General features: G+C 43.5%; 1 protein-coding gene across 1 annotated transcript in view; it reads left to right on the top strand.

Moving 5' to 3' along the window:
- Nucleotides 1-19945, top strand: part of RALGAPA2 (Ral GTPase activating protein catalytic subunit alpha 2) — a 318996-nt gene that overhangs the window by 16336 nt on the left and 282715 nt on the right. Inside the window, 1 exon segment of the mRNA XM_017882965.1 lies at nucleotides 16389-16499. Coding sequence (XP_017738454.1) covers nucleotides 16389-16499 — 111 coding nt within the window.

The following is a 19945-nucleotide window of genomic DNA, read 5'->3' on the forward strand; positions in this document are numbered from 1 at the left end:
AGACCTGGGTTAAGCAAAGGAGCAGCTTTGTGATTATTTTTGGGGAATAGTGTTCTAAGCAGAGGGAACAGTAAGTACCAGGCTCTGAGTCATAAATAGACTGGAAATCTCATGGAAGTCAATAGGGGTGGAGGGGTGGAGGATAGAAGAAGCCAGGAAAGGAGCAGGGGTGGGAGAGGGGAGATAGGGGTAAGATGGCGTGGGACTTTGGCATCCCAGTAAGGACTTGGGATGTTACTCTAAGTAAGATAAGGTGGGGCTCTCTAGTGGGGCTAAGAGCAGAGGAGTGATCTGAGCTGACCTTTAGGTCTAAAGGAATCAATGTGGTTCCCTCATAGAGACTATACTTGCTTGGTTAGCTTACCAGAGATTGGTTTTCTGAACACAAGCTTTGTAACAAAGCTTTCTTTGGCTTACTTTATAAAAGGTCAGATCTTTTGCCCAAAAACTGACCAGTGACTGGAGGCAGACAAGGGAAGAGGGAAGAGAAAGAAAGAAGCAGTGCCAGAGAAGAGAAATGAGTGGCTGCGGAAGCTGTAGCAAGCATAAGTGTTAAGGAAGATGGGGACAGACAGCCTGTGTCCCTCCTTACTGCAGCAGCGAGTAGTGATGAGAAGACAGGATGGAAACACTTTGTGGCCAGTGGGATGGCAAAGCTGGAGTATAGTGGGCCATGTAATGGGCCCACACAGTGGCCTGAGCTTGTAGCAATATGGAGACGGGCTTGCTGTTATCCCCAACTCTACTGACAGGCAGAGAACAGGCACATTAAAAAGTGCTCCTGCTGCTGACAAAAACATGGAGATCTGTCAGCGGCTGGAAAAGAATGAGACCAGAAAAATGTTGATGGGTCAGTACACCAACAATTTAATATGAATGGTTGCAAAAGGCAGCAAACACTGCAGACTGGTTCCACATCAGATATCCACCTAAATTAGGACCCCAGTTGTGCTTTATGTTGGTCTTTTCTCAATGGAAAGACCTAAGGGAATCTTGATCTTTAGCTCAGTGTTAATTGCAAACACGTAATTCTGTGAACCAGTGTTGCTAACTGAACCTTATGTCTTATTCAGAAAGTTAGCTGTGGTGTTTCAAAATATGACAGTATTAGGTTAGCTCCATACAGGAGGAGAATCATATATATTCTTCCAGAGACATCATTTCTGAGCATAAACCATCTCTTTAGCACTTTTATAGTGTGCTATGAAGAAGCTTCTGTTCTGTCAGTTGACAGTCAGTCAGCATCAGGTTTAAGCACAACAAGGAGAGGTTGACTCACATGGACTAAGGCTTCCAGGTCTTGGGAATGGGTCTCATTGTGACTGGAAATTTCATCACTTCTTTGCATTCAAAAGTGTCAAACATTTGCTCTTGCCTACTCAGTACTAGCTGCTGAATGGCTGGACAGAGAAATGTCTTTCTGCCCAGTTCTATTATTTTTTATCCTTTTCAGTGAATGATGTCTAGAGAAACACAAAGGCAGCAAAGCTCCTCTAAATAACTAGGTCATTCCAAAGCATTATGTACCATGTATGTGCTGTTACAGGAGGAGTATAATTAAAAATTGGACAGAGGAAATTTAAGTCTTTTGCTGTTTTTTACAACATTTTAGAATTGGTAAAGATACTCTTTTATATATTGTTTGGGTCTTAAGGTTTCTTCAAAGTTGAAAAGTAAGACAGGTTTGGAGAAAAGTATGGCCTGGTGTTGTGATTGATGAGTTTTTTGTGGTAAATATTCAGGCTTTGAAAAAAATCCCTTTTTCGAACACCCTGGAAGTACCCCCCAAAACAGCTTTATAGTTTTTTTCTGGTTCTACAATTTTACATACTCCTTGTAAACATTTGGATAATAGGAATATATGAAAAATAATTTAGGTATCAAGGAGTCCTCAAATTCTGCAGTCCCCTGCCGAGCATTACTGAAATCCCAGTGAATGTGCTTTCTAGGCTGGCTCTTGCTTGGGTGCATTCCTTTCTCTCTCTCTTCCCTGCACCTGCCTTGCTTGCTGCCTCGGTTACACACACAAACACGGTTTTACATGAATAGTCATTCTGCGTGGTCTAACACTATGTTTTTGACTTAAAGCCTTGGATTTTTTTCCACATCAGTAAGTGAAGAAGGACATAAGACTTAAATGGCTGTAGTGTGTTCCACTGGACTCCTCTAACAAAATTCCCTATCACCCATCCTTCAGGTCGTGAGTTTCAGGCCTTCACATGCTGTTAGCAGATTGTGTGCCTGTGAGTGACTGCCCAGCGACCAGAAGGGCCTTCGGTTTCTTGTGTTAGGGACACAGCAGAGGTGACAATATTGGAGGCTGCTCACAAGTTGGAGATAATATGATGATTTCCTGGAGGTTAAGACGGTCCCTTGGGGAAAGCCACTTCAGTCTTTACTGAGTTAATTTCACAGAAATGCCACCCTTTTGAATTGTCTAGGAGAAAGGTCATTCCACTTGCAAACTGGCTCTGGTGTACTTTTTAAACAAACCAACTTCTGGGTGTACTTTTGTATTTAATAACTATTTAGTTCTGTGACTTGTGCCATATCTCTCCTGTGTTCTTTTTGTTTTACAACAAAATAAAACAAAATATATTTCCAGGCATGCTTCCCTTAACCTCCTCTCTCTTTTTTTTAAAGTTACAATATCTTTTTTGAAATTTTATTTTTCATTTTTTGAGACAAGGTCTAGCTCTGTTGCCCAGGCTGGAGTGCAGTGGCTCAATCATGGCTCACTGCAACTTCCACATCCCAGGCTCAAGCCAACCTCCATCTTAGCCTCCCAAGTAGTTGGGACTACAGGTACACACCACCAAGTCCCGCTAATCTTTATATTTTTTGTAGAGATGGGGTTTCACCATGTTACCTAGGCTGGTCTCGAACTCCTAGGCTCAAGTCATCTGCAGGCCTCGGCCTCCCAAAGTACTAGGATTGCAGGTGTGACCCACCGTGCCCGGCCAACTTTCTATTAGTATTACACTTAATTGAGTGAACAGTATGGGAGGCTGACTGCCTGGGTTCGAGTCCTGGCAGTGACCTACCCTTTCTAGTGGGGGTAAGAATGATACCCACCATCCTGTGGTTGTTGGAGGTTGTATAATGTATACAAAGCTGTTTTGTGAGCTGTTATTACCGCCAGTCATAATTATTTGACATGATACATTATTGGACAGCTGTAAACACTCTCCTCATCACTTTCCTGCCTCCTTAGTTGGGTGGGGGGGGCGGGTGGTGGTAGAGGTGACTACAGTTCCTAGGCTGTAGTCATTTTATTTCTGTCTCCAACTTTTCCCCTCAGGAGCGATTTTGATTATAATGTAGGCTAGCTCCAATACAGATAAAGAAAAGGAGATCCAAGTATGCATTGACTTTAAAATATCTGATGAAACTTGATTCCTAAAAGAGAGATAAATATATTAAAATGTAATATAACTCACATTTGATTTTGATATCAGTTTGTATAGTGTGTTTTATTATATTGGTACTTGATATGTGTTAAAAACGAAGTTTTAGAATCCTGCATTTGAGAAATGTGTGTCAAAAATGTTAAGTAAAAATAGCTGGCCGGGCGCGGTGGCTCAAGCCTGTAATCCCAGCACTTTGGGAGGCTGAGACGGGTGGATCACGAGGTCAGGAGATCGAGACCATCCTGGCGAACACGGTGAAACCCCGTCTCTACTAAAAAATACAAAAAACTAGCCGGGCGAGATAGCGGGCGCCTGTAGTCCCAGCTACTCGGGAGGCTGAGGCAGGAGAATGGCGGGAACCCGGGAGGCGGAGCTTGCAGTGAGCTGAGATCCGGCCACTGCACTCCAGCCCGGGCAACAGAGTGAGACTCCGTCTCAAAAAAAAAAAAAAAAAAAAAAAAAAAACTTTATTTTTAAAAAGGTTAACACTAAGTATTTGGACTATATCTTTATACAGAATTACTTTTACACAAGGACTAGCACTCCTGGTTAACCAAGTGTTACTATTTATCTGATTGCTAAGAATTTGATGTTGTACATCTGGTTTACTTTATAGGAGTAAAGAAATGAAAACAATATGCCTTCAGTAATGAAGTAGGATTAGTATTATGATTTCTGTGATCTTTTCAGTTGACACTAGTGTTTGTTTCCTGTTGGAATTGGCAAATTTTATGTCAGCTGTCTGCCTACAAGGATATTTCTGGTTGTAGGTAACAAAAAACTCAAATATAAGCAAGTAATACGAATTTCTTTCTCCTATAAAAAGAGGCCCCAAGGCAGGGAGGCCCCAGAATTAGCTAATTCATGGGTTTGGTGATGTTGACAGTCCATATGCTTTCCGCCTCTTAGCTTTGCCATCCTTAGTGTGGCCGGTTTGTCCTCAGGGTGGCAAAATGCCCACAGCCATTGCACTCAGACAGAATGATAGCCAAAGGCAGGAAAAAGGGGAACACTTATTCCTCAAAATCAATAAAGCTTGTCTCAGCTATCTTCATCAGACTTTCTGTTGTTTTGTATTGATCAGCATTGGGTCACAGACTTGAGTCACTGGCAAGGGGCATGTTGCCACCATAACTGGCTCAGCAGTATCAGGTCCTCCCTCTGGGACTGGGAACAGGCCAGCTTCTGAGAGGGGCACTGCTTTGTGGAGGAGAAGATCCCTGAGCAAATGGAGGCTCTGTTAGGAAGAGGGACGGTCTGTTGTGGATAGTGGGTGAGGTGAAGGAGCTGGAGAGAAAGCAACAGTGTCTGCTCCAGGCTGCTCTCAGTTTTTAGTTTAAAATACTATGGAGAATGCTTGTGGAAAGAAATGCTCAGTTATGATAAATTTTTGAATATATATTTATGGAATTTTTTTAATAATTTAAACTAGTATAGCTAGCATGTACAACATGGCTGTAATTGTATGTAAGAAACAAACCTGTCAGTGGAGCTAAAAGATGACTTTGTTTCATTTCCCATGGTCTTAGTCCCTTTGTGTTCCTATAAAGGAATACTGGGTAATTTATAAAGAAAAGAGGTTTATTTGACTCATGGTTTTGCAGGCTGTACAAGAAGCATGGCACCAGCATCTTCCTGTTTTGAGGGCCTTAGGAAGCTTCCATTCATGATAGAAGGCAAAGGGGAGTGGGCATCACATGATAAGAGAGGAGGTGGTGCCAGCCTCTTTGTCACAATCAGTTTTCATGGGAACGAATGGAGAGGGAACTCACTCATTACTGTAAGGACAGCACCACGATGTTCACGCGGAATCCACCCCCATGATCCATATGTCTTCCACCAGGCCCCACCTCCAATACTGGGGATCAGATTTCAACTTGAGATTTGGAGGGGACAAATATCCAAACTATATCACTTGCAATAGGAGAATATACACTTTAGGCCCCAACATATATCCAGAAGTTTTATGTCAGGCTTCTGGACTCCGCATCCTTCTGATGGACCAGGCTAGTGGTGCTTGGGCACAGATTACATGTGTATCTGCTGTTGGCCCTGGAGAGAAGTGAAAATTGGCCATTGGATTAGTGGTGTGGAACCTTAGTGCAGTGTTGGGGAGTGGTGTCAAAACCTGATTGGATTGGATACTTTTGTTGAGTGGGTGATTTAAGGTGTTTATTATGCATCATAAATTATGTATATACAAAACTTGTTTTTTTCACATGCATAAAATATTTAATACAAAATTTAAAAAAATCTTTTGTATCCAGTACATGGTCTGTGCTCTGATAAATACTTTCCATTGAATCAGGGTTGAAACTAAGACTGGGGTGTTATTGCATGAATATGTTAGAGGGAGAAAGAGGCAGAGGGGTTGAAGGACAGTGAAAGGATTGATTAAAAAGAGGAACTGTGGAAGCTAAGTTGAGAAAGAAAGGAAGTGAGGACTTGAGGGGCATCAGAGATAGTGACAAGATGGTGGGGTTATTGGATTCAAGGACCCAGTAAGGTTGAAGAGTTGTTGGAATTAGGGTTCCAGAAGGAGTGGGCGGGAAGGATAAGAAATAGCGGGTGACGAGAGAGTAGATTGCTTGAAACTGAGGCTTGCAGGTGGGGAGATTGTAAGTAACCACCAGGTCTAGGATCTGGCTGTGGGTGTGGGCGGCAGAGGTAGGGTAGAGGACAATCTCATTAGAAATGAGGGAGTCAGGCATCATATATATAAATGTTGGAACCAGAGTGAAGACAGTGCTCGTAGTGTACTGAAAGACAGTTAGCCAGTCCCTGGGATCTTCGGGAGAGTGTCTTGGGAAGGGGAAAGATTGTGCAACTCCAGTCAGTGAAAGTTGGTACAGATGTAGTTGGAGGGAGATGGTGTAAGCAGCAGAGGAGCACTGTGTGTGTGAGGGGAAGGACCAGAATGGTCTGGAGACTGCAGTGGGGAGCAAGGGGGCCACCTGTCTCATCTTAGGCTTGGAGGTATGTGAGTGTAGGAGGAAGACAAAAGCCTTACCAGGCAAACTGCAAGGAACCAGTGTGCTGAGGGGACTTGCAGATTTCAGGTACAGCTGAAAGGAAACAGCCTTTGCAGGTGGCATACAAGAGAGGATTTGGTGAGCTTTATTGGATATAGTGGGTGGGAGGGTAGGGTTAGGAAGCTAGGGTGAGATTAGTGATGCCCAGACCTGTGTGGGGGTGACAGTCAGAGATGAAGATCATGTGGGAATTGGATTTCCCAGGAGATGGATGGAAACCTGAGTGCAAGGCCTGGTGGGACATCTCCTGATGTGTACCTAGGGGGTGGTCCATGATCACTTCTAATTATAGTTTCCTTATTGAGTGTGCTTTCTTAGGCAGCTCATGGTAGCTAGGTAAGGAGGAGGAAATGGGGGGGTCTTGCAAGGAGCAAGGGGAGGATCTTTGGTGGGGTGCTGTGTAGTAAAGGAGGGGCCAGGGTTATCTTGAGTACATTATTACTTAACTTCTGGATGACTTCAGGAGTAATTCCATATAAATATTTCCAATGATGTTTATGCTAAAGTGGGTGCAGATTGAATGTATAATACTTCAGAGAATTTTTCTGAAATATGAAATCTTGATGATATTAGACAAGTGTACTTGTAGAATGGACTTATGCTTACTTGTAGAATGGACTTATGTCTTTTGGTTCATAAAGCTTTGCAGAAATTCTATAAATAGCCTTAGACTGAAAAAGATACGACAGAGAGGAGAGGGGGTAGTGGACAGGGAGGGTATGGGGAAGGGTGAGTGAGGTTGGGGGTGGAGTTTCTTGAAGCAGAAAATCCAAGAAGGGATTTGCTGTTGGTATTTCGGTTTGTGGGACAGAACTCAGATGACAGGACAGGAACTGAGGGAACCCCTGGCCTGAGCTGCTGGCTGAATCTGCAGGAGGAGTGAACTCCTTAACTGAGAGTGATTATGTTAATTTTCTTTAATTTTTGAAACTCCTGATAACATTTGTATTAAGGGTCTTTTTTGTGATCTCTACCGATTTTGCTCACTTTAATTGAGAGACAGGAGGAAATTGTGGGCCTGAGGACATTTTTTTTTTTAATTTTTATTTTTTTGAGACGGAGTCACCAGGCTGGAGTGCAGTGGCTCAATCTTGGCTCGCTGCAACCTCTGCCTCCCGGGTTCAAGTGATTCTTCTGCTTTAGCCTCCTGAGGAGATGGGATTACAGGTGCACACCATCATGCCCAGCTAATTTTTGTATTTTTAGTAGAGATGGGGTTTCACCATGTTGGCCAGGATGGTCTTGATCTTTTGACCTCGTGATCCGCCCGCCTCGGCCTCCCAAAGTGCTGGGATTACAGGCATGAGCCACTGCTCCTGTCCTATTTTATTTTTTAGAAAGTGTACTTTTGGTAATATTTACTCATAGTTATGCCTTAAATTTTACATTTGTAGCAGGCATTATATATGTGTGTGTGAAACAAATATGATGGTGATAATTCCTTGCTGTTTTGTAGAAAATAACTTGTTAAAAAGTAAAAAGATATAATTAAATATGAATTCACTTAAAGTATATCAACAAGTTTAAAAATTTTAGTGCTGAGGAGGATGTTTCTGATTTCAGACTTTTCTTACATAACATAGAGACTTAGATGGTAGATAAATATTAGGTAATTTAACAATATGAATGCTGTTGGTAACTTAAGGAATGAACATACATTTGCTCCATCATTCTTTTGAAAATGTTGCTATTTACTAGAAATTAATACTAGTTGCAGGGTGGACCTTCATTGCTTGTTACTTTGTTTTAGTAATTTATCATCTCTATCTAGGATAGTAGTCCTGACTCCTTCTGATTTGGAGGAATCTTTTTTGGTCCATTATTGTAAGAAGTTTTACCTTGATTTTTAAAAAATCATTTTTGTTATTTGGTGTGACCTTCAGGAATGCTTGAAAGGAGTAATTATGAAGCCTCTCTCTATATCTAAATTCTGCTGTTTGATACATTTATTTAGTACACATGTGTTCAGTACCTATGCTTTGGCTGAAGGGAGACCCTGATGCTCTCTGTCCACAGTCTGGTGGGGGAGACTGAGGTATAGAAGTAGGAGGGGCATCTAAGAGCAGTGTGTGAGGAGCCGGGTAAGGTGTCCTAACCTGTGAACTGACTTGTGGGGATGACTACGGCTTAGCTAAGGGGACAAAAGGGACTCTGTGATTCCTTCACAGCCCACTTCCTATTCCATCCTTCCCACCTGGGCTTCTCACACCACATCTTTGACCAGATCTTGAGTTTCACGCCATGATAGCACTGGGGCTGGAGTCTTTTGTCTGATGCATTAAGTTTTCTGCTGTGTAAATTAGTATTTTGATCTACATGCATACTTTGTAGTTGCAAATAATCAGTCCAGGAGACTTTTTTTTTTTTTTTTTTGAGACAGAGTTTTGCTCTTGTTGCCCAGGCTTGAGTGCAGTGTGGTGCAATCTCTGTTCACTGCAACCTCTGCTTCCCGGGTTCAAGTGATTCTCCAGGAGACATTTTAAAGTCTGTATTTATAGGCATTTTCCAGATGTGAATTTCTCTTTAATAATAATGATGATGATAAGAATGTTGATTGGCCATTAAAGCCAGTCATTCCTGATATACCTCCTGTTTAATGATCTGATTGCCTGCTGAGTCTGGAAAGTCTTACTTTGTAGATTTTTGCCTCCTGATGTAGATAAGCTTCTGACCTGCAGTTAGCACATTACTGCAGGCACAGGAGGTACTGAAACATACTGGCTGGTGTCAGGAAAAGGAGTTCCTGCCTTCACCCTGGCTAGCATGGATCACTGTTGACAGAAAGTTTGTGTCAGTGGGCAGCCTCTGTAACTTGGATTCATTTTTCCTGCTTTTCCTTCTTTAATGGAGGGGATGATGTATTATACTTGGGGGTATCTCTTCATAGGTTTGCTGGCCTTCATGACCAGTGAGGCTGTTCTGTACTGAGTTTCTTCTTCTGCACCAACATTTCTATAACAGTGTTGCATAACAAGCCTTCCCAAACCTAGCAGCTTCCGCAAGCTTTACAGCAACAGGCATCTATTTTTCTCCCTCACTGTGTTGGGTCTGTATTGGCTGGGATGGTTCTTCTCACTCATGGTTGCCTGGGGTTGTCTCCAGACTGGTGGGTTGGGTTCAGCTCTTCATGAATTTTCTCATTTTGCTTGGATCAGCCACTACTTGGGGCTCTCCCAGCAACCACTGCCACATTTTAAGGCCTTTTTAGTCAAAGCAAGTCAAGAGATCAGTCTTGGATCACTGTGGGTGGTACCATCCCAGTGTGTGGATGGAAGGAAGGAATGATATATGGCATTTCTACAAACTACCCAGGGACCTAGGCAGCTGTTTAAATGTGAAATCGCCAGAATCATATTAGCCTATAAGTAAGTAATGGTGCATTACTAATGACATTCATCGTTGTCAGCATTTTCTGTCTTGTGTCTGACTAGTTCTTTTGCACTTCATTATTTTCCTTGTTCTCATTGAGTGCTTCTGAATGACTGTTTTATTAAGTTGTCAAGTTTGCCTTACATTCTTCATTTACCCTTTTTTCTGTCACCAGCCTGTTAGCTTGATCATCAGGCCTTCAGTGCCATTATCCAGGGAATTTCAGTAAAATAGTAAAGGACACCTATCTTCATCTACACACAGGACTGTAGACAGGGCTTGGATGCCTCTTAGTTCTGGCTTGGGAATAGAGGGGTGTAGGCAGTATAAAAGGTGCAGGGGGGTCATTCCTCAGGGGGGAACTGAACCTGAGCTCCTTCCTCTCTTGACAGCATCCCACTGGGTGAGATGAGGACTTTTTCCCTTCCTTTGGTGCTGTCTAGGGGTCTGCTGAAGCAGGTTTTTGTGAGACTGTGTTATGACCCTTCCAACTAAAAAGCAATAGAATTGCTATTGAAGAGGATTATACGTGGAAGGAAATAGAGGGATAATCCCACTGGTTTTGTGGGTGTGTTTACTAGTAGTACTTACTGCTGTATTAGGATTAGTGACCTTTGCTAGGAGCAAAGTAATTCTAAAATTACTGACATTTCTATAATGCTGACTGAAGCTCTCATAAGCACTCTACATATGCTCATTTTATCATCACAGCAGCCCTGTGATGTAAGAACCATTGTTAGCCCAATTTTTTTTTTTTTTTCTGAGATGTAGTCTCACTCTGTCATCCAGGCTGGAGTGCAGTGGTGCGATCTTGGCTCCTCCCAGGTTGAGGCAATTCTCCTGCCTCAGCCTCCCAAGTAGCTGGGATTGCAGGCATATGCCACCATACCCAGCTAATTTTTGTATTTTTAGTAGAGTCAGGGTTTCACCCCTTTGGCCAGGCTGGTCTTGAACTCCTGACCTCAAGTGATCCACCAGCCTTGGCCTCCCAAAGTCCTGGGATTACAGGTGTGAGCCACCGTGCCTGGCCTGTTAGCCCCCTTTTAAAGATGAAGTTGAGGAATGGAGTGTTTAAATAACTTGTCCAAGACCCTGTGGCTTCTGCATTTGAATCCAGGCAGTGTGCCCCAGAGGTTTTGCCCTCAACCTTTGCTGTTACCTTTCAGCTAGATGTGGAGAAATACTTGTCAACAAGAGGTTTAGCTGGACAAAGGGGTGGAGGAGGGTGGTTTTGGGTGGTATGTGGAAAATTATCTTTGAGATTTAAGGTGAAAATAATAGACACAGTTTACAATCTGTTGGTTGGTGGTGCAGGAAAATGAGAAGTTAAAGGAGGTTTCTTTGAAAATTCAGAAATGACCTCTAGTTCTGCCAGGCTGTCTGCCATTTGCTTCCCTGTGGTTAATTTGGACATACTTCCCTGAGTTCTGTAATAGTAGTAGGCCAGTGTGCTAGCATCCATTCCATGCCAAACCCTGGAAGCCATCCCTTCAAAGGCGGTTTCCCACCTGGACTCTGGAGTGCAGCCTTGCCCTCCCTCCCTCTTCCCTACAGCCCTGAGAGGCTGTGGGGAGAGTTCCATGAGCTGCTTCTTCAGTGTCACTCACTCCTGTTTCTTACCTTGGGCTTTCCTTCCTTCTCTTTCTCCTCTGGCTCTCCTGCTCATCCTCAAGGTGATGATTTATTTCTTTTATATTCCTGACTGATTTATTCCCATTTGTTCCTGAGGCCTTTGTACTACTCAGGTATAGGACCAGGGTAGGGGTTCTGTTGACGTCCCCAACAGGCTGTGTTACCTTGGGCAGGTCACGTGAGATCCTGACCCTGAGGTTTCTTTCTCTTAATCACACCTGCCCATCTATTTCATTGGGCCATGGTGAGGGTCAAATAAAATAAACTCACGAACATTTCCTTTAAAGCATAAAGCATGACGTAAATGTATGACATTAGCATTCCTGGCCTCCTCATGTGGCCTTATCCACTCCCTGCTGTGGTGTCCAGCATGGGCTTCAGCCATGGTGCCTATTCTGTTACTTGCTTGTTTACCTGTGCACCCCTGAGGGCCTCGGGTCTTACTCTCTTTGAATTTTTTAGAGCTTAACGCAGCACTTGTTGGCATGGATAGGGGCTAGTAAATGTTTGAATGAGTGGGTCAAGAATGCCTGTCTGAAGGAAGTTTGTGGTCATAGTTGTCATCTTTTTTTTTTTAATTGAGCAAAGCCTTCCTGTTACATCTCAATGTTTCTTGATATTAGCCTTGTTAAAAAGTAGGCTTTTGATCCTTTCTTGTGTTTCTTTTCACAGGTTGCTGAATTCCATTGCCTGTGATTGCCTTCCCTGAGACCTATGCTTACTTTATAAATATTATTCTGATGAGTCTTTAAAAAAAGAAGACACATCAAGAAATGATTCTAGATTTTGAATTAAAGATAAAATATCTGATATTTGTTATTTGGTTATTCATTTAACAAATGTGTTAAGTACCTTTCGTGTACCAAGTTTCATGTACCAAGTTTCGTTCTTCAGGCTGGGGATGCAACAGTGAACAAAGCAGATGAGATTTCTGCCCTCATGCTGCTTACATTCTAGCAGCCAGACAGTGAGGCAGCAAATTAATAAAGGGATGATTTCAACTCGTCTGAAGTGCTGTCAGGGGGAATCACGCGAAGAGGATGCCCAGACCAATGAGGAGTTCTCAACACACGTACATAAACTGAGTAACTGAGTGTGCTGTATGTAGATGCCGTGCTTCCGGGTTCACTGTGCATTGGGTACCCTGGAACGTATCTAGTTGTCTTGTTAGTGAGCACTTAAGCTCAACACCACCAATGCCTTACCCACAAGAAAGATATTGGATGGCTGAGGATAAAGGTGGTTGTTACCTGGACCTTTGGCCTCATGAGGACATCTCAGTGTATAAGAGGGATCCTTGAACATGATGAGGACCCTCTTTGTTTGGTTTGCTGATATTTGAGTGTCTGAGGGAATGAGGGAGTAAGGGAGGGAAAGATGGGGACTTGTTGATCTCGCTTTCTGTGCCAGCTTGCTGCATCAGCACACCCACATCCTCCATGCTAGAGAAATTGTTTGCCAGCTTATGGCATTCTGTGTCTGAGGCACATTCACTGCAGAGCCTACCAAGGGAGAGGGCCGGGGAGAGGAGGAAATGTGGAGTGACACATGGGGGCACTTGCAGATTTCTTTGAAGAAGTCATGTGTGATCCAGATTCTGAAGGATGAGACCTGTTGATGAAAAAAAATTGATGCTTTTAAACAATTAAAATTAGTTTTATTCAGAAGTCTTGCTGAGGTTCGAGTTTTATTCAGAAGTCTTGCTGAGGTTTGCAACCAGGGCGAGTTAGAGAGTGTCTGTTAGACTGCTCCAAAGTAGTGCTTTAGCCCACAGTTTATATACAGGTGGCGCACTCTGCATGTGCTCAGAAGTTACATTAAGTGTGCTCGGAAGTTACATTAGAGCAAAATCTTATCAAGGTTTGGGTGTGAGGGTCATCTGGATATAGATTATAGAGGCATAATCATTAATCCTGTCAGATATTATGTGCAGGAAGAGGCAAGGGCTGAGATGAATCTATCTTTTCTGAAAATGCTGTGGTTCAGGCAGGAGATGTGGGAACTGGTGCTGTATCCTGCTTATCATCTTCAGGGCATTCTTCTGAAGGGCTGTGAGGGGTCTTTGAGTCAGGGGCTTTGTAAAATTCTACTGGCAAGGGATTTTGTGGAATTCTGCTGTTATATAAGCAGGATGAACAGACATAGTGTCTGCATTTGCTACTTTGTCTCATACACTGAACCAGCTGCATGAAGATCTGGGAGTGGGGGTAGCATCCTGCAGGGGACCCAAGTGGAGAATGTATTTGGGAAGTTTGGGAAATGGAAAGAATCCACAGTGGCTAGAGGATAGGGAGTGAAGGGGAGAGTGGTGTGCAGTGAAGTTGTTGTTGAGTGGGGGAAATCGGGCAGGGCCTTGCCGGCCATGGTAAAGAGTTCGGATTTTAAGTCCTACTGAAGGCAGATGGAAGGTTTTGAATAGAGGAGTGATCTGATTTGATTGACTCTATTAAATATTCCTGTTGGCTGCTACGGGGAATGGAAGAAGAGTGGAAGCAGGGAACCCAGGCAATGGGCAGAGTTCACAGCCTGTGTGAGGGTTCATGGCCACATAGACCAGGCAAGGCCGTGGAGAGCAGAAGCGGTCCAGAGCTGGAACACGTACGTGATAAAGGCAGGCTAATAGAATGGCATACTGGGGATTGGTAATGAGGAGTGATGCCCAGGCTGTGGCCAGAGCAGCGGGGTGGATGGGGGTTCCAACTTACTGAGAGGGAAGAGCCTGAGGGAAGAACAGGATCTGATGGAGGACTTCCCTTTGGACGCGTTTAATTTGAGAGGTCTTTGAGATCCTCATGTGGAGAATCAGCTGGCAGCAGGCTGTGAGACTAGAGCCTGCAGTGGGAGATGTCAGGGCTGCAGATGGAAATCAGGAGTCCTCAGCAGAGATGAGATTTGTCTTTTGATTTCCCCAAGGATTTTGAGAGTTAGGCTATTTCTTGTAGGTTTACAAGGTATAGTCATTATCATTGTATGTGTAGGCTAATTCATGAATTCTCAATTCATTCAAGAAATATTGAACTAAATATTGTGCTAGATGCATGGGACATAATGATTCATGAGATAGGCTGTGGGTTCTGTGAGGGCAGGGAATATGTCTAACGGAGGAGACAGAGCATTCCATCAGAATTAAGTCAGGAATTCAATCAGAATTCCACCATAATTAAGTAAAATGTGATGTGTTCTGTGACAGGGAAGCATAGAGTGGGGGCTACACAGCAGAGGCGCAGACCTAGTCTTGGGGGTAAGGTGGGGATGTTTGAGCTGACTGCTGAGGGGGAGTGGGAGCCAGCTGAGTGAAGCCGGCTTCAGAAAGAGGGCTCAGTTAGTGGTAGATGGGCTAGCAGTTTGCATTAGAGTTGAAGTGTACTGAACTCTTTCTTGGAACTGGCAGATTCTGCACAAGGCACTCAAGGATTCCTTGGCAAGATTGTGTAGCTCACAGGAATGTTAATATTCGTGTGGGTTGATGATACTAGTTTCCTTGCTACCTGCTTTCACACAGTAGATTTGTTCCTTGCTAGGAATTTTCACAGCTCTGTGCCCAGTTTTATTTTGGTGCAGTAAATATAGTGTGAAATTGGCAGCTCATAAGACTTTATAAACACCTTACATGCATTATTTCAAAGAGCCAGGGCACATTTTTGCATGAAAAGCTCTTATACAATTATCAGAGAAAAACAACTCTTCAGAATCATCTGCGTTATTGCTAACATTATGTAATTTGAACACCGTAGTATGTATGTTCACATAGATTCAGTATTAGGACTGCAAAGGCAATTAGTACAACACTGTTACAGATTGAAGAGCAACACATGTTTTTCTTGAGTAATCCTTGCAGAATTTTAAGGAAGCTTTTTGTTGTTTGTTTGTTTTTTGTTTTGTTTCGTTTTTAAGAGACAGGGGTCTCACTCTGTTGCCCAGGCTGAAGTGCAGTGGCTCAACCATAGCTCACTGTAGCCTCAAGCTCCTGGGCTTGGGTGATCCCCCGCCTCAGCTTCCCAAGTAGCTGGGATTATAGGTGTGAGCTACAATGCCTGGCTCCAGGAAGCTGTTTTTACTTTTCCTCAGGTGCTAGTGTATTCTTCCAAAGTGCCAACTCCTTGGTCAGGACTGTAAATGGCACAAACAACCTTGTTTGCTGAGGAAAATGTACAAAGGTATGTTGACAGTGGGTGACTACTTTGACCCCCAGCGTTGTGAGGTTTTACCCTGGCTGACCGGGGCCCTTGGAAGAACTGGCTGTGTTGCTACTCAGCCCCAGTGGGAGTTGTCACTGTGCTAAGTTCCCCCCCCCCCGCCTCTCTGTCCGCAGTCTGTGGTTTAGCAAAACTGTCTAGTACAACAGGGGCAACTCTAGGAACACGTGGTAGGTCCTACAGTGTCCATACATGAGTGGGGCAGGTCATCTAGAAGCTTGTGGTTGGGGAGCCTGTGCTAGTTCACTTGAGCTGGTTTCTGTTTTCATGCCCAGAGAGGTATGTTAGTGGGGAGGAAGCAGAAATTGGTCCATTTAGGAGCTCCACCAGCAAAGTTGTTTTTCAGAGGTACAAACCTATCCCTCTTCACAGCCTGTGTCAAAAACTACCTCCTTCATGAACCTCTACTTGCTCATCCCCTAACAGGAAGTCATGTTGTCCCTCCCCAGACCTGCCCCTGCTTACCTCCGACCTTCTAGCTTGTCTGTCCTTGCTGGCGCCTGTCAGCTCCGATCTCCCTGAATTGGCCCCACGGTCTCCTGAGCAGGGCTGAGTGGTGGGTGGTACCCAAGGTTCAATTAAGGACTCTCTTAGGTGGAGAATAAACAAACAGGAATACTGTTTTGTTCTGTGTTGTCTTATAACGGAATGAAACTAGTTGTACTTGCCTTCTTTTTGGAGAAGGTTATTTCTAAATTCTGGTAATTGTATAAAGTGAATTGTCGTAAATGGAAACTTTTTCTTTTCAGATAATGTGGATGCAAGTGATCTTAAGCAGTTTTTTGAGACCAACTATTCTCAGATATATTTCATCTTCTATGAAAATTTTATAACACTGGAAAATAGTTTGAAATTAAAAGGTAAGCATTTCTGTGTATTTTTTTTTTTAAACATGCAGGCATTTTTATAAGTTGTGTATATCATGAGCTACAAATTATACATTTTTAAGCCTTCTGTCTTGCCAAGACTTTAGCAAAGCTGTGAGAGCATGGTGGACAGGGTGGCATCTTTGTTTCTCTTGAGCTTTCACTTATATAGATGTTAATTGAACAACACATGGCTAGCAAAAATAGCAGAAGAAACCCTTAGAGAGCATGATTTTCAAAAGAATAAGTTACTTAGAAAGAAAAGTTATGCATGCGTACTATTTAAAAAATTTAGATTCTGTGAAAGGACCTGAAATGAAAACTCAACTGTCTGTTTTGCCCTGCTTGCAGAGGCACCACTATGAAAGATTTCCTGCATCTCCTTCCAGATATATTATTAGTGTATTATGTTGATATATGTTTGTGACTATATTCTTTGAAAATCAAACCAACAAGGTCACATTATATGTTCTGTTCTGTATACATTTATACATCCTGTCACCTAAGCGGCAGGACAGTATAGCCTGGGGAGCCAGACTGGGTTGGGAACCCGGCCCCACCCTTCTGGCTGTTTCTCCTTGGGTGGATTAACCTCTCTCTGAGTTGGCGTCCTCTTGTCAGCATTAAACAGGTTCACAGGTATCCTAGCATTTTAGGACAGAGTTTGACACATAGTCCATGGTGAGTGAGTAGTAGCTGCCATCACCGTCTTCCTTCGTTTTTGTGTAGTCTATGGGCTGAATCTGAATCCCCACAGCTCTATGAAGTAGATGTCATTCATTCATTTAAAAAATAAGCCATATGCATAAATAACTGTGAAAAAAGTTAAAAAGTTAGTTGTTCTGTAAGACATTTAGACAGAATTCTGTGGTTCTTGGGAAGTGAGAGAGATGACTTCCTGCTGAGTGTATAGACGAGGCTTTGGGGAAGAGGTGGCCTTGGGAATGGACCTTGAAGGACAGCAGGATTTCAGGTGGAAGAGAGCGGCACTGCTGGTGGAGGGGAGAACGTGAGTAGAGCCAAGGCTGTTCTTACGACATCTATGGGAAAAGCTTTTTTTTTTTTCCTTGCAGCAAAGGTGTGTGAAAGAGATTTGCAGGAAATTAGATAATGCTTGCAAGGAGCCTTGAATTGCAGGCTAAGGAGTTTGGACTTTGTTCTGGAGGTGGTTAGAGCTCTTGAAAGCATTGCTACTATGACAAGTGTCTTGTAAAGTAGCAAGTGAACTAGAGGCAGGAACACCAATTGCAAGGCTGATGCTGTCATTCATGTGAGGGATGGTGATGCCTGATCCAGGGAGGCAGTAGTTAAGGGAAAAGAAAAGTGTTGTGTCTCAGTGGGTCTACCATCTATGAGACTTGGTTATAAGGGAAAGGGAGAAGTCAAAGATGCTTTCAGGACACTGAGTCTGCTTTGTGAGGTACCATTAACAGTAGGAACCCTGGAGGGGAGCCAGATTTGTAAGGCAGGAGGGTGAGAGTAGCTTTGGGCACTCTGTGTTTGAGGTGCCTGGGGGATACCTTGGTGTAGGTGTTGGCTGGACGGTACAATGTAGGTGACTGGAGCTTGGGAGAAAAGAGGTGAAATCATGCTGTTGTCAAGGGAAAAAGTATACAGAGAAAGAGAGTGATGGTCAGAACTTTTAGATAATTCCTTATTTTACTGGGTATATGCAAAGGAAAGCGATGGAGTAGTGGGAGGGGTGCCAGGAAACGGTTTTGTCACAGAGGCCCAGGGGAGAAAGAATTGAAGTCATGTAGGGTCAGCCCGTTGGTGCGTGAGATGCAGCTGGGCTGGGGAGTAAGAACCCCTCAGTGTGCTGGTCAGTGAGTGCTGAGAGAAAGGTTCTAGGTGAGGAGCGGGTCGGAAGCCAAACAGATGAACATGGAGTCACAGGGCGGTGAGCTGGTGAAGGTGACCCATGAGAATATCCTTTCAGAAAGTTTGATGTGAAGACACAGATTGTGTCTCACCCTGGTCATGGGCAGGTTATTGAGGAATGCATTGGCCTGTTTGCAGACTGAGGAGTGGGTCAGCTGGAGTGGGGGATAACTGATGGTGCAGGTGTTGGGGGAAGTGGGTTGCGACAGGTCAAGGAAAAAGAGACACGGAGAGGAGTGTACAGGTGGTCTTTCTATGTACGGAGGAGCAGATAAGGGGATAGTGTAGATATGGAGACATTTTGAGATGGAGAGGAAGAATTGAGGGACCCCTTGTCAGATGCCCTGATTGCTCCTATAGAACAGGGGCAGTTGTCAAGCATGGAGCGGAAGGAATTCAGGGTGAGGCACTGCGGTGGTCTTTGATTGTGGCCATTCTTGCAATCTACTGCAAAGAATCATAATGAAGAACCAATAAAATAGTGAGATTTTGAAGTTTTTTTGCTTTTAGTATAATCTGTATTCTATTGGAGTGCAGGGAAGACAGTGTACCCCAAAAAAGAAATAAAAGAAAATGCCTACCAGGAATAATGAAATAAATAATCTTGTGATAACTTCAGCCTTTGCATTTATTCAGGCAAAAGCTCCAGAGTTACTGGCTCTATCTTCAAAATACATCCAGAATCACGGCCTGTTCTCATTGCCTACACTGGTAACACTAAAACTCCTGATATCCTCACCTGGATTATAGCATTAGCCGCAGAAATGGTCTCCCACCTCCACACTTGTGCCCTCTCCCATCCCATAGTTTCTTGTCAAAAGAGCAGCTGGAGTCCTTTAAAAGTATGAGTCAAATCATGATTCTTGGCTGTTCTAAACTTTCAAATGGGTTCTCATTCCCAGCCATTACAGTGGTCTCAGAGTCCACCTAATCTGCCTTCCTTTGCCTCACCTACTCTCCAACCTCATCTGCTCCAACTCTCCCCCTTGTGTGCTCCAGCCTTAAGGGCCTCTGGCTGTTTTCTGACTATGCTAGACATGCTCAGCTACAGGGACTTTGCATTGTTCAGTTCCTCTGCCTGGAACACACCTCCCCTAAATTTCCATATGGCTTGCTTCCTAACCTCAAAGGATCTTGTCTCAGATGTAACCTTACCAGAGAGATGTTCTCTGACTTCCCCAGTCAAAATTGCATACCATCTTTTTAGGCTTCTCTATCTGCCTTCCCTGTTGTTTTTCTCACTTATTTATAGAATGCCCCCTCCTGCCAGAATATTAACTTTTTGAGGGCAGGGGTTGTTATCTGTTTTGCTCACTCCTGTATCCTCAGGGGCTAGAATAATCCCTGGCATATAGACATTCTGTAGTAGTTTTTCAACGAATGAGTGAATGATATCTACTTCATTGAGCTGTGGGATTCAGTTAGATCAGGGGTCTACAGCTTATAGCTGCCTGTTTTATAAATAAAGTTTTATTGGACAAGCCGTATCCATTTATTTATGTATTGTCTGTGGCTGATTTTGTACTGTAACAGCAGATTTGAGTGTTTGTAAGAGAGGC

This window comes from Rhinopithecus bieti, unplaced genomic scaffold, assembly GCF_001698545.2.
Source record: "Rhinopithecus bieti isolate Rb0 unplaced genomic scaffold, ASM169854v2 scaffold_641, whole genome shotgun sequence".
In the NCBI taxonomy this organism is placed as follows: Eukaryota; Metazoa; Chordata; class Mammalia; order Primates; family Cercopithecidae; genus Rhinopithecus; species Rhinopithecus bieti.